Here is a 21,013-nt window from a genome sequence, read left to right as displayed (position 1 = left end):
CACGGAGAGGCAGGGACTCCTAGCGTCGTACATAAGTATGATGCTAGGAGCCCGGCTCCCTGCACTGTGTGCGGTCCACTACTTGCGGCCGAAATACGTCCGTCAATTACGGACGTAAATAGTGTGTGTGCACATACCCTAACAATTATGTGCAGTCATCCACATTTTTTAATTAAACTGCGCACCCCCTAATGCCATATAGCAGATTGCATATAGATATAAACATGTGCAATGAAAGTACAGTAAGAAATGAACCAAAATTACCTCTTTGTAATATCACTAGACATTTAACCCCTTAATGACCAGCCTATTTTAAACCTTAATGACCAAGCCATTTTTTACGTTTTTCCATCGTCGCATTCCAAGAGCTATAACCTTTTTATTTTTGCGTCAACATAGCTGTATAAGGTCTTGTTTTTTTGCAGCAATTTTTCCATAGTTTTTTATTACATTTTTTACGGCGTTTACCGTGCGGATTAAATAATGTAATAGATTTATAGTCTGGGTCGTTACGGACGCGGCGATACCAAATATGTGTGACTTTTTTAACTTTATTTTGTTTAATAGTAAAGCATTTTGTAAGGGGAAAAGCTGGGTTTTTCATTTTTTTTCAATTTTTTTTTCAAATTAACTTTATTAAACTTTTTTTTTACTTTTTCACTAGTCCCACTAGGGGACTTTAATATGCGATTCTCCGATCGCTATTATAATACACTGCAATACTTTTGTATTGCAGTGTATTACTGCCTGTCCGTTTAAAACGGACAGGCATCTGCTAGGTCATGCCGGAGCATTCGCTCCAGGCAGACCTGGGGGCCTTTATTAGGCCCCCGGCTGCCATTAGAGACACAGACACTCGGCAATCGTATCGCCGGGTGTCGGTGGGAGAGAGAGGGATCTCCCTCCTTCTCTCCAAAACCACTCAGATGCGGTGCACGCTATTGTGCACCGCATCTGAGGGGTTAAACGGGTGAGATCGATACTTATAATCGATCTCACATGGCAGAGCAGGGACGCCCCCAGCCCTCAGTTGCCTCTGGCAGCTGAGAGCAGGGAGATTTGACGGCTCCCTGCTCTGTTTACTTTATCCTGATGCAGTGCCGTAAAAAGGCATATGCATCAGAATAAAGCCCGTTAGTGGCCGCCGTGAAAAGGCATATTGGCGGTCACTAACGGGTTAAGAACACAGGAAAATTAGACTACTGAACCCACGTCTTCTCCATAACGTGTTGTAAAAATGTTAGAATAATGGCTGGAAATAAAATAAGCAAAAAAAAAAGCAGAACTTACCTATCCTCTCCCCAGGCGATCTACTGCCGACGCTCCGGCGGCAGTCCCGGTGGTTGTCTACATGTATGTAGCATGCGACTGCTACAGCCAGAGGCCTCAGGGGTATTAATCGTATTTCTGGCATAATGCCAGAAATACAATGACCGCGGAGTGCTCTGAGTGGCTGCAGCGGTCACATGCTACGTGCATGTAAACAACCGCCGGGTGACTGCCGCCGGAGCGTCAGCCCTAGATGACCAGGAGGGGGGGGTAAATCTAGGGCTGAAATTAGTCAGTTGCTCCTATGAATATTATGTGTTCGCAGCAGAACTTTTGCAGAAAACAGGTCAGCCCTTTTAAAGCATACCTTACCTTTCAGGTTACTTTTCAAAATAAGCTGTCATGTGTGTACATTAGGAATAACACTATATTTGGCTATAGTATGACTTGTATCCTGAAAATATTGGGCAGTTTTCGCCTCTGCAGGCTCTCTCTCCATGTCTCAGTTTTCCCTGAGCTAGTGAGTGGAGCCTAACTGCTAACATGTCTGCCATATACTGCACAGGGAGGGCAGCAAGATCTTCTCTTCCCTATCTATTTCTATGCTAACTGCAAAACCGATGCAAATCTCGTAAGAACACGTGTTTTTGCAGTATGGGTTTCGGCCATGTAGCAAAACCGCACCGTGTGAATACAACCTAAGGCCACTGCAACATGGCAGGATTTTGCTTCAGTATTTGGAAGCCAAAACTAGAAGTAGCACTTCGACAGAGAATAATTATAATTGAAATATTTGCAATTCTTGAGCGTTTTGGACCCACTCCTGGTTTTGGCTTCCATATATCGATACAAAATACTGACCAAAATCCTGCCGTGTAAGAGAGAGTCCTAATAAGCAGTGTAGCTGTGAATCCAGCACTGGGGTAAAATATATCACTTAGGTTGGATTCACACGGGACAGAAATGCTGCATATTTTCTGCAGCTTATCGACAGCGTTTACATTGAAAATCATCCACATGGCTGGAACGGTGATTCACTGCAGATTTTCTGCACCGAAGATCTGCAGCATTTCCTTCCTGTGTAAATCCAGCCTTACAAGGAAGCTGCAGCAATGTCTGCGTCTCTATTTCTGCTACTGCTCCTCCCCTCTCCATAGACTTCTATGGGCAGCTGTAACCTGATTACACAGTGATCTGATAATCCCTCAACTCGGATTTTAGCAGTGAATTGAGAGTAAATGATCCGTGCTGGGAGGAGGAGAAGTGCCTGAAAAGTGGAGAAAGAGGCATTTTTCTCAAATAAGACATATTACAAAATACGGTTATCACGATTTACCACAATTTGGACTTCAATACCGATACTTTGTGTAGTATTGCGATTCTCGATACCAAAATGATACTTTGTAAACGGTAATAAAAAAAGTTTCATGCTTGTATATGCTATCCTACACAAATTGCTTGTTTTTATTGAATATTTTTAACATTCAAAATAAAAGAATAAAAAAAAAAAAAAAGTTTTCATTTTCTGATGTGAGGCACGTGGTGTGATGAATTTTAATCCTTTATGTGCCTCACATCAATAGTAATTAACCCTATCATGTTTCTCATAGAGGCACTAAATTCATAACACCATGTGCCTCACATTAATAACTGAAAGAAAGCAGCTTTTATTTTTTTTTAAACAGAGTAGGCATCATAAATGACGCTATAAATTTGTTGTGCAGCTTATTACGGCCGTGACAATAATGAATATGTGTATATTTTATGTATTGAGACTTATTTAAATGTTTAAAAAGAAATACGTTTTTTTCCAATAAACGTTAAAGGGTTACTAACTGTTCAACAAGCTTCTGACATGTCATAGTGACATGACAGAAGTTTTTATTGGTGGGGGTCCGAGCACTGAGAACCCCACCAAACGCTAAAACGAAGCTGCAGAATCCGTTTCTGGTCTGATTTTTCCAGAAAGCCGATGTAGCGGAGTCGAGCCCGTACTAAGCTACATTGATTTTTGGAAAAAGCCAAACAGAAACGAAGCGGCTAAGCGCTCACACGAGCGCTTCTGCCGCTTAGTTTCAGCGATTGGTGGGGGTCGCAGTGCTCAGACCCCCACCAATCAAAACTATTGACATGTCACTATGACATGTCAGATGTTTGTTGAACATTTAGTTACACTTTAATGTACTGGCATATATCTATATGCCAGTACATTAGCCTGTGTACTGATAGGTATGTATGTCCTAACAACTGCCTGTATACTAAGTATGCCCTAACAGGAAATATTGTCAGACTGCCCTGGGGTCCTTCAATGGACCCTGGGATGTCTGCCCATATATGGTATGTCCCTCGATCGGGTCACAGGGATTCCCTGAGAAGATGCCGTCACAGGGATTCCCTGAGAAGATGCCGTCACAGGGATTCCCTGAGAAGATGCCGTCACAGGGATTCCCTGAGACTATCCCGTCACAGGGATTCCTGGAGTTAGCGATCTGTGGGGCATCCCCGTCTCATATTCCCCTTGAATAATGCGGTCAGCTTTGATCGGAGCATTCAAGGGAATAGCAGCGGAGATCAGCGGTTTCTCAGATCTCCGCCGTCAGAGCGGGGCTGCGGCTGTGTAATACAGCAATTGCCCTGCTCCTGACTAGTGTGCACGCGCGGTCAGTATGAGGTGATGCGGCCAACGCTGCATTAATGAGCGGCGCACTGAAGACAGTACATGGGGGTTTATTGCAGTGCGCCCGCCATGTTCTCGTTCTTCAGTGCCGGCGCTCATTAATACAGCGCGGCCGCTTCACATCATGCTGATCGCGCACACTGGAGCGGGGCAATCGCTGCATTACACCACCACAGCCCCACTCTGACCACATTCATGTGTTACAATACTAAGCTGTGCGGCCGTGCAGCTTAGTATCGAAATACATGAATTCACGGTACTGAACCATCTGAGGATGCACGGCATCTAAGTAGTATCGATATTTCGATGCATCGTGCAACCATATTACAAAGATTTATATTCGCTTGTGCTATTGATTTATTCAAAATTTGTTGAAAGGTTAGCGAACATTTACACTCTAAACAATACCCATATATAATATACATAAGATTTCTAAAATAATTGCCCGTTTAATTTAATTATGACCAGAGTAAGTTGGACGAGTTCATCTGCTTAAGTGATTAGCCGTAATAAATGGATTTACATAACGAACAAATATACCAAGATCACCACAAAACCTTAAGACTTACTATTACACCAGGATAGTAGCCTCCCACGGTGACATTTTCAGTTCTGGTGGTTGCAGCCAGACCCAAAGTTAAAATTAATATGGATACCAGGAAAAGTGTCACAGTAACAAATATGGAATTTCGTCGTCTTCTATTAAAAGACCCTGCAATACAATAAAATAACTTAATGAGATTGTAGCGCCGATAATGAAAAGGTTTAAATGGCAGCCTGATTATCGTTGATCTTCTCCTGCATTCACGCTGGACAATTCTTGTTAGGATCGCTCTGAAACGTTATTGCTGAATGCAGGCGAGTTGAGATCCAAGTGGCATTGTGGTCTATAGATTTGTGCAATGTATAACTTGCTCTGTGCAGACTTTATTGGGGAACAGTATGGCTTATCTGAGAACTCTAATTACTGAGTTAATCTTTTATGCCATGGGCACTGTATGGTTGTATTACTATATTAATTCTATCATCCGACATATTTAGACTTGGAACGAGGCTGGAATTATGGATTTTATCAAGCGGTTTGTTGCTTATGCATTGATTGTTGACCGTTTACAATAGTAACTGTCAGAATTGTGAATGCAGCACTGGAGTAAAGTATAGGCTATAGCTCACAATCAGTGCAAAATAAGTAAAGCAACATACTTGCAAAGTTACTCAACTTTAATGTAGATTACATCTGTTTAATTATTGCTCAAAGGTGCACATACTGTGAAAAGCTGGAAAGAGACATCTTTTTTTTTTTTTTACAGAATGTATACACAAAAGCCTTTATGGACATGGTCATCTTTTTCACAAGGTGTTAACTAAAAGTGAACTATACAGTGAAGAAAGGAAAATCCTCACCCTAAACGAGCTGAAAAGCAAATATGGGTAAAGAAGCGGTGGCTACTATGGAATGACACACGGCAATGGTATCGACCGGGGCTTCTCAATCTTATCCTGGAGCCTCACCAGCCAGAATATTGTGACACCTGGGCCTCATCACGAGTCATAGCCCATGTAAAAGGTTAAAACAAATTATTTCAATTCATCTGAACGTTTGTCTTTAAAACTAAAAAAAAAAAACTGTTTAGGAAGCACTAGTATAATCAACTGCTAAAACACAATTCAATTACTAAAGTCATCGGATTTTTAAAATAGTTTTAACATTTTGGTGGACCCAGTGAAAAAGTTTGACGAGTGCCCACCCTAACAGACTTAATGTAGCACATACACTCTTTAAATGTTTATTTGATTTCCATTCAGACCTGATTTCCAGGACATATAAATATATAGCTGAATAAAATTATGAGTGCACACTGTTTTCTCTCTTCTTCCATTACCAACTACACATACATTCATACACAGCGAGCAGACAACCGCACTTATTATAGATGAGCTATTTATGAAGGAGACGGAGTTGGACAGTTGAAAAAAAGAAGTCAGGGCCGGAAGTTTGGCTTACCAACTCTAGTCCTGCTTATGATCATGCAACATTGTTGATATAATCTATTATGACGGTATATAGAATGATTCTACTTTTGCATTCATTTTAGTAATATGAACATTGAATTATGGGCATGAACGAGGTTGTGGCCGGTTTCCCTACGAATGGTTTAATTATGCACGTGGCACTTAAGTTGAAAAGATCATTGCTAGGAGTTGGTAAAGTTCATTAAAGGTTCTCATTTAAAAAGTGCTCTCATGTAAAGCATGGACTCACAAAATGGTTTATACCTAAAAAAAAATAAAAACACAACGTCAGGGAAATGAATCGCTGGAGGACCCACTGCTGGGACCCTCACCAATCACTAGAACGTGGGTCTTGAGACCCCCAGTCCTTCTCACTGCAAAACCACATTGAGGAGAACATTGAATGGAGCGGTGGGGGCGAGCATGTGAACTGCCGCTCCAGTCAAAGTGTATGTTAACGACGGAGACCGTATAGTACAGCACTTGGCTGTTTCGGTCAGTCCCATACACATTCAATGGAGCGTCAGGACACATGCTCAACCGCCACTCCATTCAAGCTCCACCCCACTGCTGGGGTGCAGTTAGGTGAAACGGGAGGGGGGGAATCGGGACCACTGTTCTAATAGTCGTGAGGGTCGAAGTGGTATGGTCCACAGTGATCAGACATGTAACTAGAAGGGATTTTGAAAATCTGCAAGGAATACAGAAAGTATATTGGAAAATTGTATATTCAGAAAACTGTATAATTTGACGAAACTGGACAACCCCTTTAAGTGAAAATATCATTGATCTGTTGATGCGTGGGATAAGTGCACAACCATGTCATACTGATATTTTCAGCTGTGTGGAAGCTTCCTGACCATGCTGCCTGGAACATATATTAGGTTTCAGCAGGTGTTTGAAGCTTCAGTCTTCGGGATGGATCACAGTTTGCTACATGCAACACAGGAAAACAACCTAAGTTTGCATACAGTATATGTGATGATATGGTTACATTTGGGTTGGAGGTATAAATATATTTGTAAAGTATTTGAATCTGAAATTATCATTTATTGTCCAGAATGTTTCAGTGAGGCAGCAGCACAGCAAGCTACCTACAGTAATAGTCAGCAGCACAGCGAGTTACCTACAGCAATAGTCAGCAGCACAGCAATTTACCTACAGTTGGGAAGGATGGGCGAACTAATCAGACAGAGAGAAGCGACGGCTTTAGAAGAGCAGGAAGAAAAATCTTGATATTTGTTTAAATATGGCGACTAAAAAAAAACAAACTTATTTAGCTACTAGATTTTTCAAAGGCACCCAGGTAATTGTCTCTTTTCCTCCAGTTGCACAAGGATAAATCATTAAAATTAGAAGATAACAATATAGAAAACAGAAGTACTCGGCACACCAATTGGAGTGTAATTTTTTGTAGTTTTTTAATTTTGCCAGTTAGTGTATGCGTGCGATGTTTCGGTCACAAAGGACCTTCATCAAGCACTTAAAGAGTAAACCGGAACAGTAAGTAGCTTTAGCACGAAGGATAAGCTACGGGCCGTATAAGATATGTCAGCTATTTGAATACGAGCTGTATGCTGCTGTGGTACTATAGTAGAGCAGCTGGCGGCGGCGCCGCTCTACCATTGGTATTCAAATAGCTAACGTATGTTATACGGTCAGCCACTTATCCATAGCGCTAAAGCTACTTACCCTTCCAGTTTACGCTCTGCTTGATGAAGGTTCTTCTTGACCAAAACGTCACACGCATACACCAACTGGCAAAATGTAAAAACAAAAAAAATGACACTCCAATTGGTGTGCCGAGTACTTCCGTTTCCAATATTATTGGTTTGGGCTCCTAACAGTGCACCCTACAATTCTTGGTGCTAATCGAAACTCTACAATATAGAAGATAGCAATAGTTACAATGCAAACATAGTTGCCTCATTCTGGGCAAAGCCAGGGAAACACATACAGTGCCATCTGAAAATATTCACCCCCATTGGTGTTTTTCTTGTTTTGTTGCATTAAAACCTGGAATTAAAATGGATTTTAAAATTAAATTTTGTGTAATGAAAGACAAAATAGCCTGTTTCTGGTATAAAATATAGTGAATTTATTGGGCCGCGGGTGGACCCCTGAAACCGCAAAATTTGCGACTTTTTAAATAGAGACACTTTAGTGAGAATTTAAGGGGAAGGTGTAGTTTAAAGCTATAATTTGTCTTTAAAAACGTTCCATCTACTTATAGCACCTGTTTTTATGTGCCTTGTGAGTGACCTATGGAACTTCCAGGTTTTGGTACCCTGTTGCGACTGCTGCTCTTGCAGCCTGCGGTATATTTGTATGACTCTTTATCTTCTATTGGTACGCCACCAAATAGGCTTCTTAAGGCTATATTCACACCTGCGTCACTGCTTTCCGTTGTTTTGCTCTGTCAAGGAGCAGAACAAAGGAAAACCGGTTAGATTGCACCATGGACACCACTAGCGGCCGACGGAACCCATTGTCGTTAATGGGTTCTGTCGGGGTGTTAATGGTTTTACCATAAAAACAATATCGCAGCACACTGTGCTATTGTTTACGGAGCCTCTAAAGCAGGGGTGAACAGAGCCGGAAATGTTACAAGACGCTTTATAAATTTGTAGCAACATGAACTTAAGGAAATCTTGTTTGTCATGCTCGCCATATTTATTAAAAAAAAACAAAAAACACAAATGGGGTGAAACATAATGTATGTTACAATATTGTAGTTGCCACTATGTGCATATTTAGAAGAAATAGGCAAAAATATGATAATATTTATAGACACATATATATATATATATATGTCAGCCATTGTTCAATTGTAGAAACTAAAAGATGAAAGGTCATCCAGATAAAATAGCTCGTAAGAATGTCTGACTTTTACCATAGTAATAATGATATAAATATGGAGGGGCTTTATCCACCTAGAGTGACCCGGGGCATTTCATCTACGACTTCATGCCTGATGCAGTTACTATCACCTCCCAATGACTGACAGCAGTATCATCAGTACTGACGAAAGCCTCTACAAGAATGAGCGTAGCATAAAGACAAGCACTAAGGGATCAGACTGTTCAAAAGGTCTACAATTTCTAAGAATAAATTATCGGTATATATTTAATATGGAAAGGTTCATCAAATCAGAGAAACAAGGAATTATTAATTTATTACATGCATATTTTACTTTATGAAATGTAAAAGAAAATAATCTTTTTTGAAGCCCCCTGACTTTACCGGTTCATGGGGGGGCTGTATGGCGTTATCTACAGGGGGGGGCTCTATGGCGTTATCTACAGGGGGGCTGTATGGCGTTATCTACAGGGGGGGCTGTATGGCATTATCTACAGGGGGGGGGCTGTATGGCGTTATCTACAGGGGGCCTGTATGGCGTTATCTACAGGGGGCCTGTATGGCGTTATCTACAGGGGGCCTGTATGGCGTTATCTACAGGGGGCCTGTATGGCGTTATCTACAGGGGGCCTGTATGGCGTTATCTACAGGGGGCCTGTATGGCGTTATCTACAGGGGGCCTGTATGGCGTTATCTACAGGGGGCCTGTATGGCGTTATCTACAGGGGGCCTGTATGGCGTGTGGGTTGTGTGACACCCAGTGGAGGGGGGGGGCCCCAGTCAAAAGTTTGCTATGGGGCCCAGTCTTTCCTAGTTACGCCCCTGGTGGTGAGTGAATGGACATGCGGTCTTGTAAGTTACTCTATTATACAAAAAGATTAGTTTAGAAAAAAAAAAAAAACGAAAAAAGAATGTAGAGAAACAGGATGATACTTTGTTCCCCGGGAAGTTAAGCTACTACCAGGAGTGTCTGGCAGCGGATTATTTCCTTCTAGTTAAAATAAAAATTGCACTTTCGGCCGATCTGTCTGTGCATGTTTACAGGCGAGTTGGGGGAATTAACGGTTGGCCGATAGCCATCTTGTGCATAAAGCCAGCATAATGTACCCAGTTTGCACCTTAGTTGAGAACAACTCTCCCGACAATGAGCGGATAGTGGGGGTCCTACTGCTCAAAGCCCAGTCAGTTCTCAATTTACAAGGGAAATGAAGCACAAGGGCATATTCAGATGTTGTGGTGTGGTTAAAACTGCATTAAAAAAAAAACAAAAAAAAAAAAAAAAGAGAACACACACAAACACATCTGAAAACCTTATGGGTTTTTACCACGATTTCATCCACTTTTTAAGTGATTGCTATAAAAAACGCAACTGCATAAAACTGGGTAAAAACGCATGCGGTTTTTGTATGTGGTTATTTTTATGCAGTTTAAGCCGCACCTTATCCTGAACATCTGAATACACCCTTACACAGCACCCATGGAAATAAATGGCCCGTCTGTGTAAGGCACGAATAAGCCTGGTGACCTTTATGACATGGCATATAAATAAGCATGGTCTAAAACAGACAGAAGCGTTTTATGTATTGTCACTAAACAATCTAACAGGTCATGTATGTATGTCGTCCATCCCTTTAAAAGGGGGTTGTCCTGGCATGAGGCGGTTTTGGATAGGTCACCAGTATATGATCAATGGGGGTCCGACACCAAGACCCGGCACCAATCAGCTGTTCTGGCTGCCACTGGACGTTTTGCAGTGCTCAGTGTCGGAAACAGATGGCCCCGACCACTGTATAGCAGCCGTGCTGCAGCTCTGCTCCTATTCAAGTCAATAGAAGCAGTATTGCCGTTATGCAGTGTACAGAGCAATCTGCTTCTGACACCGACCACTGCATTACATCATGTGCCCGGATATAGCCGGAACAGCTGATCAGTGCGGGGTCTGGTTGTCGAATCCCCACCATCACATAATGATGACCTCTCTTGTGGATAGGTCATCAGTATAAAAAAACCGCCCCGTGCCAGGACAACCCCTTTAAAGGGATATGTCATAAATGTCAGATAGATGCGGGTCCCATCTCTATAACTGGAACAGGGCCCCCTAAATCCTGTTCTACCTCTCTGTGTTGTGGCTGAATCGTGTGATTTCCGACCATTAATTAAGTCCCATAGAACTGAAAGGTAGTTACAGAAACAGCGTGGCTCGCATGCTACATTGCTTCCATAACTGCCGTTCACTACTATGGGCGTTACGGAAACAGCGTAGCTCAGCGAGCTACGCTGTTTCCGTAACTCATGGTCGAAAATCACACGCTTCAGCCACAACACAGAGCAGTAGAACGGGGTTTAGGGGGGCCCCAGAGGTGGGAGCCGCATCTAACATTTGTGACATATCCTGTGGATATGTCAAATGTCTCTGATGGGAAAACCCCTTTAAAAATAGTCATTCATGGCAACAATGACACTGCAATACCCATAAGGCCTCATGCAGACGACCGTAATTTTTATCCGCAATTACGGATCCGTAATTGCGGATAAAAACACTAATCCATTAATGTCTATGGGCCACAGACAGCTTCCCGTATATTTACGGATAAGTGTCCGGGCCGTAGAAATGACCCGCAAAAAATAGGACATATCCTATTTTTTGTATTTACGGACCGTACCCCGGCCCACAAATGCGGGTGACAGTCCGTGGCCCGTCCGTGCAGTAATCATGCACCGTACACACGGCTATGGCCGTGTGCAGGGGGCCTTATTCAGTACTTGTCATTTGACAAAAATTTGGCTAAGAAGGCCATACTCCGGCATATGTTTAATGGGACATTTGCCCATCCCCGGATCCACCATGTCTGGCTAGGTGCAGCAGGAGTCCAGAAATCATTTATATTTTATAAGACTTTTGATCATGAAGTGGATAATATCCCCACAGCCAGTCATCTAGCGTACAGTATGCATAAGACACAAACATAACAAAAAAAATAAAATCAGTGTGTGAATATAGCGTAGTGGATTTACAGCATGCTGTAGGCCCCTGCACAAATGATAAATGGAGGTAAACGTCCGAATACGCGTGATGAAAGTGTAATGAGCGTTGTTCCTGCCTGGAAAACCTTCAATTACATCAGAGCTAGCAGCACTGCATTACAAGGCGGAGAAACCAGTACACAGCACTGTCTGCAGCGTCCTACACAGCACATGGATAATTCACTGTACACAGCAGAAGATCTGTCATCACAACAGAAATTACCACCAACTGGGGACAGTAGAAAAAAAAACAAGGATATATAGTACTAGCTTTACACATAATATGTGGCGGTAAAGTCTCCTGTACTGCATATAGATTACAACTGTGCCCTGTGTGTATATTACAATTACATTCAAAATATTTACACTGCAGGTACCCGAAATTCAGGGCTGGACAAATTTTAGGAAATAGCTCTGTTCAGATCTGTGTTCATCAATTCCGTTGTTCAGCTTCGTCACGAGAGCAGAACAACAAAATTGACGGAGCGATGTATCCATCGCACAACGGATAGAGACGGTACCTGAAGTACCCCTTTGACTTATAATGGGGTCTGTTGAGTTCTGTCGTGGTGTCCGTCATTTTACTGTTAAAACGATAGCGTTGGATGCTTTGCTATATTTTTTTTTGTCAAATATGACTTCGATGGAGCCTCCGACGAAGATGTGAACAGTGCGCATTAAAGAGACCCTGTCACCGGATTATAAGTGCCCTATCTCCTACATAATGTGATCGGCGCTGTAATGTAGGTGACAGCAGTGTTTTTTATTACAAAAAACTATCTATTTTCACCAAGTTATGAGCGATTTTAGCTTTATGCTAATGACTTTCTTAATGCCCAACTGAACGTGTTTTTCCTATTGACCAAGTGGGCGTTGTACAGAGGAGTGTATGACGCTGACCAATCCGTGACCAATCAGCGTCATACACTTCTCTCCATTCATTTACTCTGCACATAGTGATGTTACTAGATCATGATGGAATGGAAAAAGACTTCAATAGGAAAAATCAGCTTGTAAAACGCTTCAAGTGACGTCACTTTTTTGCGAAGAATACATTAACGCTGTTTTTTAATTCAGCAGCATAAGAATGTGCCTCGTATAATCTACATAAAATCAATTAAATTAATAGTAAGTGGTTTACAGGCGTATTTCATGTGTATTTCGCTGCGTAATATAATCATTTTAGACACCAAAATATGCCGTGTAAACGTTGCCTAAAGGATTATTCCCATCTGGGCCTTTTTTTTTTTTTTGTACTCTTTCCATGTCTTCCTCTGTTTTGGACTCCATGTCTCAATCAAGCGGACTGTGATGATCTTACCGCACCACTTGCTTCAATGTGTGCTTTCCAGAGCAAGCACACTATAAGGTCCCTGATTAAGGCTCAGTAGCTACATGCCAAGTGCAGCACTAGAAAACCATTTCAGGGCTCGGCACATGCCCATGAGCTGTCCTATAAACTTTCATAAAGATCAATAGAGGTGACCGGGCATGGAGCTAACTGCACATGCGCTTCTGAGATCCAGGCAATCCTTACAAAGGCCTCATGCACACGACCGTAAAGGTTTTTACTGTCCGCAAATACGGATGCATTTCCGTAGCTGTCAGCAATTGCGGAAGCGTCCATAGACGTCTATGGGGGGGGGGTCCGTGCCGCAATTGCAGACAGGAATGGGACATGTTCTATATTTTGCGGATCATTTCTATGGCCCGGACACACATCCGTAAATATACGGAAAGGTGTCCGTGACCTAAAGAAATGAATGGGTCCGCAATTTCATCTGTAATTACCTGATCCATAATTACAGATGAAAACTACGGTTGTGCGTATGGGGCCTTACACAAGTCAAGAATGAACAGAAGAAGCATGACCACTGCTGCTAGACCGCAGCGGTAGCTGGATCCATAAAAAAAAAATTTCAGATCTTGGAGTTTTCTGACAATTAACGTAGATGGGAATACCCCTTTACATTTCCGGTTGCTTCCTACATCTGTGTGTCGCAAAGTATCTTTGCATATATTTCCGGCTGCAAGATTTACCTGACATGCCCATGAAATCCACATTATTATGTCCGTCCTCTGATCTTAGATGCGATAAAAACACTGGAAGCTGAAGAGACTGCCAATTGTAATAAATTCTGCCGATGTTGTACGGTACATATGAAAATGCCAGTTTACTCCGGAATTATCACCTAAAACTAGCTATAAAATAAATGTTGCTCCAAAGAAATTTTAAAACTGCTGATGCCCCCATTAACATGCGCATTCGGCTGAGCTACGCACGCATGTTAACTCTATGTGGGAGAAATGAGCGGCTGGCAAGCACCTCGAATTCTGCTAATCTTGTGGGAAACAACACAATCAGGCAAAATCCAATCTATTTTCTGTCATAAGGCAACAGCAAGAATCTTCCGGGCCCATCGACAAATATCTACAGTGTGTAATCAGCTTAGGGCAAACGTTCACCTTTAAGCCTTATTCACACGGATGTGTCCGATTTGCGTGCGCAAAAAATGCTGCGTTTTGCGCGCGCAAAAGGTCCGTGTGGCATAAGAATATGGTGCGTGGCTGTGATTTTCGTGCAGCCAGCATCATTATGAAACTCTGGTTTTAGGTTTACAAACAGAAAAGCACGAGGTGCTTTTCGGTTTTCAGTCATTTATTTTACTACTGTAGCGCTAATCACGCGCGTCACCCGGAAGTGCTTCCGTTTATTGTGCGCGATTTGCACGCAACCATTGACTTCAATGGGTGCGTGCTGGGCGAAACACGGGCATATATAGGACATGTCGTGAGTTTTACGCAGCGTGAAAATCACTGACAGTCTGAACGGCCCCATTCACTAACATAGGTCCATGCGACACTCGTGAAACTCACGCGCGTATCATGGACGTATAACACGTTCGTGTGAATAAGGCCTAAGTGAACGTTCACGTGTACATTAGAGAATTGCATTCTTGATTGGTCAGTGGCGAGTGGAGTGCTGTTGTGGTAGCCACATCAGGACCCTGCTTTTCTCTGTGCAGACAAATACAGGTGCAGAAAACGGAGCCTAAAGGAGGTTTTACACTGGGCGATTATCGTGCAGACGAGGGTTCACAGAACGCTCATTGCCGATAACTGCCCTGTGTAAACAGGGCAGCGATCAGCAGATAAACGAGCAAACATGCAAGCATAATCGTTGTGTAAACAGGGAGACGCACTGCCAACATGAGAATAACGTATGGGGATGAGCGATCGGAGTAAGGACCGCTTGTCCCCATCCATCGCTCCGTGCGACAGGAGCAAACGAGCACCGATCAACGATGTCTCATTGATCGGCGCTTGCTGCACCAGCCGATTATCAGCCTGTGTAAAAGAGCCATTTCTCAGTTGACAGCACCAGGGAGAGCAGCAGTGGGCAATTTCATTTCCCCATGCCTGCTCGTCTGTATTTTATTTTTTATAAAAATGTCTATCAGTGTGTTTGTTCCACTTGTTATCCATCACATCGAAGATCATAACTTAGACTAAGTTCACACTAGCGTTAGTATGCGTTTACCTCTTTTGCATCAGAGGAAGTGAGGATCGAAACATTAAACAGAGAGCAACCGTTCCAATAGAATTACCATTGATTTCAATGGTAATTCTTTTGTTTCAGTTGCTTTCCCTTTGTCTCCGTTCGCTTTCCGTTTTTTTGAATGGAAACAAAAAAAAGTCTGCAGAACTTTTGTTTCCGTTCAACAAAAAGGAAACCTAGTGAACGGAGACAAACGGAAAGCAACTGAAACAAAAGAATTACCATGGAAATCAATGGTAATTCCAACGGAACCATTGCTTTCCGTTTAATGTTTCGATCCTCTCTTCCTTTGACGGAAGAGAGGTAAATGTATACTAACGCTAGTGTGAAAGAAGCCTTCTGATCGGTAAAAGCTCGATCCTGCATGCCAGAGACACGCAGGACCTGCTGACATTGAACCCGTCGGTGCCGCTGACCTGACGGTTACAGGTTTCAGCACTAGATACAGCTCCTCTGTATACAGGATATAAAGCAGCTGTATCTCAGAAAGTAAAAAATAATTTTTAATGAAAAGTAATTGGAAAGTTGCACCAAACACACTGATGGACATCTTTCTTTAAAAAAAAAAAAAAAAAAAAAGGAGCACACGATTTCAAGTGTGTACATAGCCTACAAATAGTTCCTGCATGTAAATGGCGCAACCTGGCCAATCAGTATATGTTGCAGAATAGCTGTAAATGCAACTCACTTATACACAAGTGAAGGTACACCAAAGGTAATGATGTAATAACCATGTGGATGACAATAAAAGGTTAAATAACGATCACCGTTAAAAGTATTGTAATACTACCGCAGTCCCCAGGATGGCAATTCCTCCCTACATACATTTGTGGTATAGGAATATGATTTATTAAAACCATAAAATGATCTATTTTAAGACAAACAAGAGGACAAAAACAAAAAAAGGACTATAAATGCTCTTCAAAACATGTTAAAGGGATTGTGTGGTATTTGATCTACAGTATTAGGCAGTGTCAGACTAGGATAACTTGGGCCCCCCCAGAAGAACTGATTCATGGGCTTACATTACCCAAATATTTTCCTGGAAATCATGGGCCTGTTGGGGCTGGGCCCTATTATTGTCAGACGCTGGGCCCACCAAAGAATCCTCTGCTTCTCTAGTGGGCCAGTACTACTCAAGACCCTCCTTTAAAGGCACTCAAAATAAATATATATTGAGTGCTATGGGTGGAGAACACCACACCGGGAGCATGGTGCACATTTAAAGAAAAAAACACCTGGTCATAAACAATAATGCATTGTGTGTTTAGGACGAATTAACTGGCTAAGGCCCTGTTCACACGGCGGAATTTTTGCGGCGGATTCCGTCGCAAAATTCAGTCTCCCATTCATTTCAATGGGAGTTGAATGCTTCCTTTGCCGGCTAGTTGATTTTTTTCAGTTACTGTGAAAAAGAAGCATCCTGAAATCAATGGGAGGAGAAAGCTTTCTGCCGCTCGCAGTAAAAAAAAAGAAAAAAAAAAAAAAAAGAAGAACCATGCCGTGCTTCCGCCTCTGCCTCCCAATGATTTCAATGAGAGGTCAGAGAAAACATTTTTCGCTGAAGTTTTTGCCCGCGGCGCTCAATAACTGTGGGTGAAAAATGCAGCAGGGAATTGCAGGCAGGTCAAAATCGGCCTCAAAATTCCTGAAGGAATTTGGAGGCAGATTTTTTATGCCTGCATAAAAACTCAGTGTGATCCATCTTTATTTACGAAAATTCTGCATGACTTGAAAGGGTGGCATGGTTTACCACTCGCTTTGTTGGGAAGAACTATACTATATCCGTTACAAACACTACCCCTTCTTTTGAAACTTCTTGACATATCGAAATTAAATACGGCCTTTGGTCACTTTCTTTGGAAGGGTAGGAGGCCTCGTATCCGTATGGACAAACTTATGGCCACCAGGGAGAGAGGTGGTATTAATTTACCTAATATATGGGGCTACACTTTGGCTAGCTTGGCACGGCAATAGATTGGGTTAAACAGACTAGTTACCAAACTGATCACACTCGAGTCTCATTTTTGTGCCCCATGGGACCTCTGCACACTCCTACATTCATCCCGCTCAGCCCTGCCTAAATTCATAAAGAAATCTTTGATATGTAGGGATACTATAATGGCCTGGATGGCTATGAGATGGCGCTATGGTCTCTCCAAGTACCTTCCCCTATGGAATCATCCTGAATTTATTATTTATTGAATGGAGATCGAAAGGTATTCTTAGAGTGGAACATCTGCTTCATGACACAGATCAGAGATGGCTTAACGGGAAGGAGTTGATAGATAAATTTGGGCCGGCGCCTTTTCAGCAAATATAATATGCTCAGGTCCAAGATTTTTTTTTGTGAACGCTCTACACAATGTTAGTTGAGAAGTGATCAGAAATGATATGGACAAAGCTATTTTTCTATCTGTCTCTCACATATATTGTAATATCAGGGATAGCTGGATTGTGGTTCCGCCTGAACAAATTTTTACAAATGGAAGAACAACTTGGAGATAGTGATCTCAGGGATAAAATCTTGATAGGATGGGGTTCAGTTCAGAAACATGTGGTGAGGGAGGTACGGAGAGACACTCCATTTCGTATAATGCACAGAGCTATTTTCGGTTTTAACCTGCCACCGAGTCCCGCAATGCCTGATCGACTACTGGCCTGTCCTAAATACCATACTGGTAGGACGGACCTATTACATGGTCTATGGCATTGTTCCAAAATCCAGCCCTTCTGGTCTCGGGTCCGTAACATGATGGATACTTTGTGGTGACGGTCTTTGCCAATGTCCCACGTCTTGGGAGGAGGAGACGGAAGATGGCAGAGCTGACGGGAGACACCTGCCTCAACTGTTTCACCTGATCTGTTTGGTAGTTAAGCGGTTACTGTTGCAGCACTGGTTGTTGCCTACTGCGCCGACTATGCAAAATGTACTGAGTCAATTGAAACAATGTTTACACATAGAAAGACTAGAAGCAGAACGTATGAAAACCAAAACACACTTAGAAACTGCATGGTACTTACTGGAAACGTTGAAGGGTACACTGGGTCGTTTACATCTTACGTGATATATCCATTTTACTATGGGTGCTGATTAGGACTTCTTCCCGGGAGGTTCTCTCTTTCCTTTTTTCTTATTTTATGTACGGGGAAATGCAATGTGTTACTTCTTGGATTTCTGTATTATAATAAGTTATATTTTTGGGTCTGCGTACCCATATTTGTTGTATGGTTTTGAAAAATTTAAAGAAACTCAATAAAAACGAAAAAAAAACAAAAAAAACCTCAGTGTGATCAGGGCTTTTGGCTACATGCACATGACCATGGTGTTCGTCAGCGTGCTGTTTTTTTTTGTTGTTTTTTTTTTAACGGATAGCACACTGACCTATTTATTTCTATGGCTCCGTGCACACTACCGTATTTTTCACAGATCCGCGTGGGGGCTGTGGGACCGGGCCGCAAAACTCAGAGGAGGTCTTAATACTGTCCATGTTTGCAGCTCGTTTTCGCCTATTTAAGTGTATGGTGGAGTGAAAACCACGGACGGCACATGGACACTATCCGTGTTTTGAGGATCCATTGCTTACTGGCTGCAATATACAGACGGTCGTTTGCATGTAGCCTTAGGCTTCCTTCACACACACACACACACACACATTTTGTGTGTTTTTTTTGGGGGGGGGGGCAGTAAAAATCAGCATGGATTTAATGTATTTTTTTACAAGCTTTTTTGGTTGGCATTATTTTTAGACACATATTTTAGATATTTCCTTTTCTATTTCCTATAGGAAAGGCTGTGGAATAACACCTAAAGGAAAAAAAAAAACTGGCCTAAACATGCAAGACAAAAGGAAAAAAAACACCACCTAGTGTGGAGTTTTTTCCCTAAAAACACAGTGTGTGAAGGTACCCATAGGCATGTCACAGACCGGTGTATTACACCCCTATTGAAAGGTCTATATGAGGGACGTAAAACCCGGACACCATTTTTTTTTAAAGTGCATATATGTCCACGTAGTAGGATCTGCTTGTTGTGGCCCCTGTATCTATATATAGAGCGCCACAGAGAGTTGGGATGCAGTAAAGACACACAAGCATACATACATACATACATTGTGCACACTGATAGTAACTGTCACAGAAAGCCAGCGTTACTGAAATGGTTAAACTGCCCCTTATACGTGTGACTTTCTGGCCTTTAAGGACACATACACATCATCTATAGGTATGCGCGGTGTCTGTCAATGTTGCGGTTTTGTGCAATAACGGGCAGTACTTATCTTCCTTTACAACAGAAATACGGTAGGAATAGCGCAAACGGTGCAGAGATACCAGGCGGACTCCATGACAAATGCCCCTAAGCCAACAACCCCAACCCCTAACAACCCCAACTGCAGACGCTATGATGCAGGAGCCCCAATCTTGTATTGTGCCATTTGGATTTTATTGAAGTATTTTTTTTATATATAATATAAAAAGTGGATCGATTTATAAAGGCAGAAACAGTAGATGAAATGGCCAGGTGAGCTGCACTACCTGCCTATGACGCTAGAGGACTTCTGACATGCAGCATATAAATATAGGTACCCAAGTATAATATCAATGACATGAGGTCAATACCAGAACAACACGGAGTGTGCCTGCCGGGCATCAGAGAACTACATACAGATACATATATACAGCGAGGTGACTCAAGGGGAAAGCCCTAGACCAGCCACTAGTATATACTATACACCCATACCGGCACGTAGAGGGTGCTGCTGACGTCACTGCCCTGATAACGATACCAACAACAACATGGATGTAATGCACAGGGGGCTCCTGACGTATAAGCGCCCCCTACATATGGCAATTGGCAGGCTGCACTCACCCGTTGAATCTGCAGCTGGAATCTCAGTGCGCTGGGACGTCTGCTGAGTCAGCATGCTGCAGGGCTCACTGTCCCGCTACTGGGCAGCAAAGAAACAAAGGAGCTTCTGGAAAATGCAAACATGCGCTGGGGATTGGTTGGGCGCATAGCATCCATAGGGGTAGAGGGTGAACCGTGCTTTACTGCAACAGCCTCCTCCTCAGGCATAGTCCCGTACTAAGGACCTTTCTGGCTGTCATGACCATGTGATCCGTCACATGTGTGGGAGGAGCCATACCCCAGGCTGTGCTGCTGACTGTATACACCTCTGCACTTTACATACACACACACTTCTCTGCACTTTACATACATACACACACTCTGCACTACATACACACACACTTCTCTGCACTACATACACACACACTCTCTGCACTTTACATACACACACACTTCTCTGCACTTTACACACACACACACACACTTCTCTGCACTTTACATACACACACACTCTCTGCACTTTACATACACACACACTTCTCTGCACTTTACATACACACACACTTCTCTGCACTTTACATACACACACACTTCTCTGCACTTTACATACATACATACACACACACACACTCTGCACTTTACATACACACACACTTCTCTGCACTTTACATACACACACACTTCTCTGCACTTTACATACACACACACTCTCTGCACTTTACATACACACACACTTCTCTGCACTTTACATACGCACACACTT

General features: G+C 42.5%; 1 protein-coding gene across 2 annotated transcripts in view; it reads right to left on the bottom strand.

Annotated features, from left to right (window-relative positions):
* Window positions 1-20,519, bottom strand: part of TMEM255A (transmembrane protein 255A) — a 34,552-nt gene extending 14,033 nt beyond the window's left edge. For both annotated transcript variants that reach the window (XM_075834341.1, XM_075834342.1), the window contains exons 1-2: window positions 20,272-20,519; window positions 4,516-4,658 (exon numbers count right to left, since the gene is read on the bottom strand). In XM_075834341.1, coding sequence (XP_075690456.1) covers window positions 4,516-4,658; window positions 20,272-20,326 — 198 coding nt within the window. In that variant the 5' untranslated portion in view covers window positions 20,327-20,519. The remainder of the gene's footprint in view (window positions 1-4,515; window positions 4,659-20,271) is intronic.
* Between the last annotated feature and the right edge of the window lie 494 nt (window positions 20,520-21,013).

The sequence above is a fragment of the Rhinoderma darwinii genome, chromosome 8 (assembly GCF_050947455.1).
Source record: "Rhinoderma darwinii isolate aRhiDar2 chromosome 8, aRhiDar2.hap1, whole genome shotgun sequence".
Classification (NCBI taxonomy): domain Eukaryota; kingdom Metazoa; phylum Chordata; class Amphibia; order Anura; family Rhinodermatidae; genus Rhinoderma; species Rhinoderma darwinii.
Note: the sequence above shows the minus strand (reverse complement) of the source record. Positions and strands in the feature narration are given on the sequence as shown.